Genomic DNA, 8,701 nt, shown 5'->3' with positions numbered 1-8,701 from the left:
AATGTATAGCTCTTAACTCATTTCCCTCTTCCCAAATGTGCAGCATGAGCCAAAGCTGCTCCCTGTGTGCTCCTCCGTGCTGGGAGCAGTTCTGCTTCTGTTACCTGTCCCTGGCACCCCCATGGATGGTCTACACAGACCATGACTGTCCTTGCAGGTAGCAGGATGAGCTGAGAACCAGATCTGGGTTATGTGAGGGAACATCAGTTAATGGAAATGTGCATTAGATTGGAGATGTGCTTCTCCATCGTCAGGTAAGGCATTCGGCTCACTGGATTCAAGGTGTTGCATCTTTTTAAGGGTATCTGCTGTTAGGAGGATTTGTTGTTTTGATAGAGCTGGGGTTGGACACTGTTCCAGCAGTATCTCCACCTCGTGTGGGACATGGACTGTTGCAGGATGTCCCAGGGTAATGTTACTGCTGCTGCTGCCACTGATTTATGACGGGCTGGTGCTCCCACTGCAACTGGATACAAATGAACTGAGTAATGTGTGACCAGCCTCTGGTGGGGTCCCACTTTCTGTGTTACCACTCCAGTGGCCATTCCTTTATGCCCAAGCACACACACACACAGGCACGCACACGTATATGCATATATAACTTTTTTTCAGTAGCAAAAGTCTTTTCCTTTCCTTTTCACTAAAGAGGCAATACAAAGCATTAGGAAATTGAACCAGTTTCCTGCTCAGGCAGGACTTTTTGCCTGTCATCCTCCTGGAAGAAAATGAAAGTTTTCCCCAAGTTAATAGAAATAATATTAGTGTAAGAAGGTTTCCTGCTGCTTTGCACATGCCACTAGTCCCAGCCACGGGTGATGCCCTCCCTTCATGAATAGAACATAGAAGATCTTCAAGAACAGCTACAAGAGTTCTCCTTATTCTGGGGGAAGTCTTCAAATATTATTTGTATATTTGCCGTCCCTTCACCTAATATAAATGTACATGCAGAAACATGTGCCTTTATAAGTGTCCTTTTAGAAATACACACAAAAATAGCAACATTATAAGCAAGTGCATGTCCACAGGGAACCTCATATGCATACAAAGATTCAGCGGTGTTTGAGCTGACACACACCTGGAGAACATGCGCCATGGTATTTCTAGTTTACACCCCAACAATCCATTCAAATAGTTACAACCAAGTCTGAATTCACAAAAAATACAAGTTTCCCAGGAAAATGGACACAAGCAGCACACATTTGGAAGCTGAGGTGCCTCTGTATGCAGATCTCCCCGAATCCCCCTTTTTGATGAGGCTCCACGTGCACAGTGACCCTGAGGGACCAGCTCCCTCTGCGGGTGTTTGAGCTCCAGAGACACGGCCCTTCTGGGAGCTGGAACAAAAGCTTTTCAGAAGCCCACAAAAAAATTTTAAATCAACTCTTAGATTAAAATGTCTTGAAGGAATCACCAAACGTCAAAGACTGTCTCTAGCACATGATTTTTAATAGGTTCCCATTGTATCTTCTAAAATGCTTCAACCGCTCTCCCTCAGCCTTTTTCCTCCGAGCCCAGCTCAGCCCAGCCCCCCGAGCACCCGCAGTCCCCGCAGGGCCACGGCCGGGCCGGGCTGTGCCCTCGGACCCCCCGGCGGACACGGTGCCGGCCCCACGCGCGCTGCTCCCACTGCCCGGTGCTCGCCGGGCCCGTGGGGACCGGGAACCGCTGCACCCGCAGCTCCCGCGGGCACCGCTGCAGGCACAGCGCAGGATTGTCCTGCACAGCCTCGGCCAAGGGCGGCTTCTTTTCCGTGCTGGGGCTTATTCCTGCCTTTTCAAGCACTAAGAGGGACTTGAACCACCTTTTTACGTGCTAATAAAAATATACCCCCTTCTGCGTGTGCCTCCCGAGGGGCTCCAGCCCCTGCAGGAGTGTCACCAAATCTGAACGAAATGATGCTCCATTAGAGGGGCCCAGGTCCACCCTTAGCATTTATATTGAATGTGCTCGGGGAATTTGAACAGCCACGCTCAGGCTGCTCCCTGCTCCAAAGATGCAGGTGAACTCACCTGGTAGCAGCATTTGGGTGCTTGGAGAAGGGAGACTACAAAGGTGGTGGCCTGTGGGTCCCACCTGGCTCAACAAACTATTAAGGAGACTTTCCTGTCCGACCAGTCTGATGCCGCTCTGGGCCCACTGGCCCCAGACTGTCACTGTTGGGACTGAAGCCCCTTCACAGCAGCAGCTCCAGTGACCCCAGAAGGGCCTCACGCAACTCTCCACACACCCCGAGCACACCCTGCAGCTCTCACTGCAGCCGCACAGAGCCTCCTGCACTGCCTGTGCTCCTCAACAGCCAGCGGGGATCCTGCTAGCCCCAATACTTTGCTAAACTCTGCTGGGGCCCACACCCTGGAGAGCTGTCAGGTCTATGCCATCTGCTTCTTTTTGTAACATGACAAAAACTTGCTCAAAATGGTCACCTAAGATGCTGAAGCTTGTCCTGAGAGCCTCAAGCCTTGCAGTGTCCCAGAAACACAGCCGCCTGCCTGGGATGCTCAAGCCAGGATTTCCCCTTCCCACCCTCTTAGTGGGATCTGAATCCCTGGGAGTCCATGAGCACCCTCAAGGGGCCACCCCAGAACACTCTGCTTGGGAAGTGTCCCTGGTAAAGGTGCAGATGCAAAGCTGTGCCAGGCACATCCACAAGAAACTCAATTTGTGCTCGGTGCTGCTGAGATCCAGCAGAAGAGCTGAAGCTACTGGAAGGACTGGGAGAGTTCTGGCACCCCTGTGTCTGCCAGGGACCCTGAGGCATTGGGAACCAGAGATGACTTCGAAAGCTGCTGAGGCCGAGTGCTGGACTGGGGGTGCCTGGAGAGTGTTGGTGTTGGTGGGTGGAGAACTTTTCTCTTGCTTTCAGTTTGCTGTTCCTTGGCTGTGTAGCAGGTTTCTGTTCTCAGCGGGGCTTTGCCAATTTGCCTTTTTTGGTTTTGTACTGCTGCTGTGGTGCTACGGTGGTGGGGGGCTCAGGTGATGCCTCTGGCTTACTCACTGCAGCACCTTGGTGCCACGTATGCAGGGGTTCAGCCTGTCCATCCAAGCTAGTGCAGCTCTGTGTACACACAAACACCTTCCCCTTTTGCCAAAGAGCGATTTGGATTCCACTGTTGAACAAAAAAGAGCTTGAGGCCCTGCTGTCCTGTCTCCCGATGGTTGTTGCTACTGTTCAGAGAGAGCTCTGCGCAGCAGGCTGGGCCTATCCTCACTTTTTGGGGCCACAAACACAACTGGGTTGGGATGCTGGTGCCTGATACACAACTTCGTCTTGATCTAATGACGTTCTGTGAGAATCCCAGATCGCTCTGCTTCTCCTGACAGCTTCACGCTCATCACTGAGGGGTGTGCCAGCTCCGTGCCACCCTGAGCATGGCCCCAGCCTATCCCACAGTGCTGCTTGCCCCAAAAACCCCATCCGCCTGTCCAGACCCTGCAGCCTTTGGTTTTACTCCATCCCCACCTTCAGAAGCAGCCCGTACATCAGCCATCGCTGGGTTTTGCAGTCCCGGGTGGCTCATCCCACCAGGAGCTGCTGGCACGGCAGGTCCCGGCCCCTGCAGGAACCACGCTGGTTTGGGAGCAGCAGCAGGCGGTACCTGGAGGATGCCCGTGCTCCGGCCGTGCTGGGGCTGTCGCCGTCGCTGGAGGGAGCCCCGTGGCAGCTCCCGCGAGCTGCAGTTGAAGGGGTTGTTAAAAGTGAAAGAGGTGGAGGATTTCAGATGAAAACAGAGACTTAGAACTGGCTTCTTCTGCAGAGGGACCTTGAAAGGGCCCCAGGATGCCGCATGCTCCAGTGTGGCACCAGCGGCCCTGGGGCATGGGTGGCACTGAAGGAACGTGCAGACTTGTGCAGCAGAACAGACACGACTGAGACGCACAGGAAAGCAGAAGCTGTGAGCCCTAGGAGAGGCAAGATCTAGGACATGTAGCAGTTGCCCATTTGGCATTTACCAAACCCGGGATGGTGTCTGGTACTATCTGGCACCATCGACCAGGCAGCTCGTGTAGATCAAATGCACCACAGGGGAGCAAACCCCAGGTGTGCCAAAAAAAACCTGACAATGAGTAAATGGGGAAGAGCTCCTTCCCCAGCTTCTATTTGATGCATATCCCACGTCAGTCTCATTACTTCGGCATCCAGACTAAAACATGCACTCCAGTATCTGCTGCTGCACTAGGGGACTAAGCAAGTTTTGAATTAAGCAAAGGGAATATTAAAAATGCATTTGTGAATGCAGGAGTGAGCACAGAGCTGGGTATAATGGGCTGTTTGCACAGTTGTGCTTGGGGCTATCATTAACCCTGGGATTTCCCCCCCGGGAAGCAGGACAGATGCAGGAGCTGGGGCCATATTTAGGTACATCAGGTATTTATAGAGCTGCTCAGGGGACTAGAGCAGACTCATCTCTTCTTCCTGCAACAAAGAGTTTTTCTCTTCCTTCCCTGACCAGCCAGAGAAGCACCTAATGCTTTTCTCCAGCTCTAGCACATTGGAGCTGGAGAAAAAAAAATATGGTATTGGGAGCACTGCTGGAATTTACCCCCATCACCTTAAAGGCCCCTGCTCCATTCCTGGCTCCTTTCATTCCTACATCTATAATCACACCCCAGAAGTTACAATAAATGCTTTTGGAGATGACTACACACATGTGGTATAAGCAGGCAAAAGGCTGCTAATTTGGTGGGGCTTGTCCTGATCAGCTCTGACTTTGATGAGCCTGGAGCACCCAGACCTTCAGCCTCTGCTCATTTTTGAAGAGTTGGCACAGGCTTTTGCAGCCACCTCCACAGAATATCCCCTTCATGCAAAGGTCTGCCATCAGGGAATAAGAAAACCCAACACATCAGCACTTATAAAGTTGCTGCCCCACAGCCTAATTTCCACAAAGAAAAGAAATTTAGGAGCCCATAAACTTCAAGCAGCAATTTATCTCTCAGAGCTCCATAAGGCTACAGCTGAAAATGGAGGCCAGAAGGGAGCAGAGTGCTCAGGTCACACTTCCAACAAGGGAAGTTTTCAAATGCAGAGTCCTCACAATGCTCCCACACACCTGCCACAGGTAAACCATCAGGAAAATAATCCAGGCAGGACACTTAAAGGCTTGTTTTTATTAAAAGACATCTTCAGAAAAGATATTTTAGTACAAAAAAAAGTTTAAAATACACAAACTACACTTGCTTTCATTTCCAGCATCAACACTTATAAATTACACCACATTGTTATTAACACTGCATTTAAATATGAAAACAAATCGAAACACGGAATTCATCAAAAAGGTCCAACATCCTACAAACAACTATGTACAGTATTTAGCAGCTAGGAGCTCTAGCACAGTAGTCAATATGACTTCAATAGGGCAGGATGCTTGGGAAGCCCCAAGACTGCAGCTTGGCCTGTAAGTTTTCAGGGACCTGTTTTGGCCACCTCTCCCCAGACACCCACCCCAAAGGCAGAGGTGATGCCACACATCATGGTACACACCTGATGAGTTGTGGCTCTTGCAGAGAAACCCTGCCGTCCCCTGGCCTTGCAGTGCTGGGACACACATGTGGGGACAGGTCCAGTCACTCTGCAAAGCATGAGGGGTCTAGTGGAAGAAGGCAGCCCCTATTCCTGGGGGGCTGACAGTGACAGCAGGGCTGGTCCCACCAAGGGACAGTCACTGCTCTGTATCTGTGCTGTCCCACTGCTCGTCCTACCCACCCCCAGCAGCACTGGCAGGCTCCAGGCAGAGCTCCAGACGAAGCTCCCCAGGACCTTGCCCCCTCAGGCAACCAGCTGCAGGATCTCACCCATCAACCTTAGAGCTGGAAGCAGTTTTCCCAGCTCCCAGGAAATTCCAGCACAGCCAGAAATACAGGTCTTCAAAGGGAAGGCAAGTGAGCCTGAGGTCCCCTTCTGCACAGGTCACCCTCAGCCCTCCCACCAAGCCCTGTACCTCAGGAGGACAGGGGCTGCACAGATGGAGCTGCCTGAGGCTCACTGCCCCCAGACCCAGCAAGGGAAGGAGGCTCCAGGGGCTCTCACAGGAGGGTATGTGGGACATCATTTGGGAACAACAGTGAAAGACTGGACACAGCAAGACTCCATACCCAATGCTGTGGTCCAGAGCAGCGAGACACTTCACGTGCCCCACCTGCCCCAGGCCCAGCTCATCAACACAGTACAGAAATGTTAAGACAGGATAGAAAGCACCAGACAATTTGAACTTCTCACAGCAGCACACGGCAGGTCAGAAGACCCTCGTGCATGCTCTGGAGGTGGATCTCCCTCCTGGTGGCTCCTCTTCAGGTTTGGGAGCTCCCATCCAGGGGTTTTGGCAACACAGAGCTGTTTTACTTTTAGCGAGGAGCAATGTTGTGCCTCTAGAGGGCTTCTAACCAAGGAAGGGGGGATTGTTTTCTGTAAACACCAAGTGATGGAGCTCAGGTCCATGCTCCACAGAGAAAGTCTCAAGTAGGAATTTTAGGGCTCTGCTTCCAGTGCTGCAGGTTGGATTTTCATGATAGTTGACTTCAGGGGGTAGTACCTGCCCTTCCACGTCTTCCAGAAGATGCCCTGCTTGCGCTCGTGCCTCTGCCGGGGGATGGAGCGGAAGTACTTCCCATTGAGGTTGGCATGGCCACAGGTGCTGAACCACCAGCCACCTGCAAAGGCAATGAAGAGAATTTTAACTCACAGAAATTCCAGACAGAAAAACCCAGGTTCAAGGCAGCTGATGCCCCCATTTCCCCAACTTTTCTAGGGCTTTGGGATCTTACAAGACACCTCATGCACACTCAAGGAGTCCCATGCACCGGGGGAACCTTCCACAGATCCTATATGACTTCAGGCTGCATCTACAAATCCAGGCTGCTCCTTCTTCTGCGAAAAACCCCCTCCAACCCTTCAGCAGCCAGGGCAGGGGAGGCCTCTGCTCTGCTTGTAAAGGTTCCAAGCAAAGTGGCAGACAACAAAGCTCTTATAAGGACAGATGCTTGGGCCAAGACCTGAACCATGAACCCTCCCCCAACTTCAGCTTCCCTCCCGGCTCCCTGCACAGCTCCTCCCAAAGAAACAGCTGTCCCAGGGAAGTAGGGGACAAGACAGGCTCCTTCAGCAGAGGGGTCTAATGCCACAGGGTCTGCGTCCCACTGGACCACCACCAGACAGTGGAGGGCTGAAAGGGAAGTGCACATACTGGGATAGAAGACCTCAGACTGACCTGAGAGGTGTTTGGCACAGTTTGTGTCAGTTTTAAGGTCATGGTCACGATCCCGAGTGGAGAAGGGCAGCTGCCTGAATTCCCCAATGGCGTTTTCCAGCTCTCCAGACAGAGGGCCCAGCAGGTTGAGTGTGTAGGCTGTGCTCTCACCACCAAGACTGAAGACAAACTGAACCACCTGGGAATTCCCCTCCCAGTCTTCCAGCTCGATCAGGAGATTGTATTTTCCCTCTTGGACAAGGTGATGTATCTTCTCCAGGCCCAGCCAGAAGTCACCTGAAATAAGACTCATGACATTGGCTGCAGGGACACACACATGCCATGAAAAGCAGAGAAGTGAGCAAGCTCCAAAGACAAACAGAGACAACCTAGGATGCTGCAGTGTTTGAATCATTGTCTGGCACCTGCAGGACACATCAGGAAGATCAAGGACCCCTCCCCCTGAAGCAGTGTCGCCCCCTCTTCAGCCCATGCCTGTGCTCCAGCACAATGAGCTCCAGGGGCCAGCAAGGGGAATAGCTTTTCCTAAGCTTCCCTTATCCCGCAGTGAGAACACAGACACCATCATCCACCTACCACGAAGGTCTCCAAAGCCATTTTTGTAGGCATCCCACAGCTGGTCAAAGTCCACAGAGCCATCCATGCGCCTCTGGATCACTGTCCAGCCACCCTCTGTGGGAAGGGAAAACACGGTCCCTTGGGGTTACCATTTACAAGAGCACCCTGCCCAGCCCTGCGGGACACCGCACGGCCTTACCTGCGGTCATGTCGCAGTAGACTTTGAAGGGCTGGGATCCTGCGGGCTGCACCTGGAAAATGCCGCTGCTTTGCTGCCCAGCCAGGAAGAGCTGGTGGCAACCCTCTGGGAGCTCTGCAGGGGAAGGAAACAGCAACTGAGGAGATGGCCACAAACCCCACTTCCTCAGCAGGTTGCTCCTACCATGGCCCTGGCACTTGCAGCCCTGGCCACAAGCCCGGCCAGCCGTGCACAGCAGTGGCTGCGGCTCTGGACACAGCCCCCGACTTCAGCATCTTTAAATGCTGTGATCCCACATCTTCCCTTTTATTCAAACAGAGCTCCTTGGGCTTTCATCCAAGGCAGAAGCCAGGCTTTGGGCCAGGCTGGAGTGACCTCGGCTGGAGAGCAAGGTTCCCCATCGAGGAGGGATGGAGGAGCTTCCCAGTTCCCGCTACACCCACAGGGAGGAGCAGCTTGCCAGGGCCAAGCATCCCCATCCCACATGAGGCTGAAACAGGGTCAAGGGGTCTCAGGAGCAGAAAGAAAGACAGAGTCCTGACAGCAGGAACGTGCCTGAGCATCCAGCACACGACCTCTTTCTCCCAGCAACTGTGGTGGCCCCAGCCAGACGTCCTGCTGGGCAATCTGCCACCAGCAGGCACAGCGCCAGGCTGGGGTGACCCTTTTTCCAAGATACAGTGACCGAGGCAAGGAGGGGGGGGGGGAGACTCTGGGGGCACCCGCTCCCCCCACGGGG

General features: G+C 53.0%; 2 protein-coding genes across 2 annotated transcripts in view; both read right to left on the bottom strand.

Annotated features, from left to right (window-relative positions):
- The window catches only part of RAB11B (RAB11B, member RAS oncogene family), a 24,862-nt gene extending 21,374 nt beyond the window's left edge, over positions 1-3,488 (bottom strand). Inside the window, exon 1 of the mRNA XM_008639253.2 lies at positions 3,461-3,488. Within this exon, the coding sequence (XP_008637475.2) occupies positions 3,461-3,488 (28 nt within the window). The remainder of the gene's footprint in view (positions 1-3,460) is intronic.
- A 1,592-nt stretch (positions 3,489-5,080) lies between these two features.
- ANGPTL4 (angiopoietin like 4) overlaps positions 5,081-8,701 on the bottom strand; it is a 44,159-nt gene continuing 40,538 nt past the window's right edge. The window contains exons 7-10 of the mRNA XM_017739070.1: positions 7,963-8,076; positions 7,782-7,877; positions 7,206-7,481; positions 5,081-6,648 (exon numbers count right to left, since the gene is read on the bottom strand). Coding sequence (XP_017594559.1) covers positions 6,467-6,648; positions 7,206-7,481; positions 7,782-7,877; positions 7,963-8,076 — 668 coding nt within the window. The 3' untranslated portion in view covers positions 5,081-6,466. The remainder of the gene's footprint in view (positions 6,649-7,205; positions 7,482-7,781; positions 7,878-7,962; positions 8,077-8,701) is intronic.

Source organism: Corvus brachyrhynchos, unplaced genomic scaffold (genome assembly GCF_000691975.1).
Source record: "Corvus brachyrhynchos isolate BGI_N302 unplaced genomic scaffold, ASM69197v1 scaffold130, whole genome shotgun sequence".
NCBI classification, from domain to species: domain Eukaryota; kingdom Metazoa; phylum Chordata; class Aves; order Passeriformes; family Corvidae; genus Corvus; species Corvus brachyrhynchos.
This window is presented reverse-complemented; position numbering and strand designations above follow the sequence as displayed.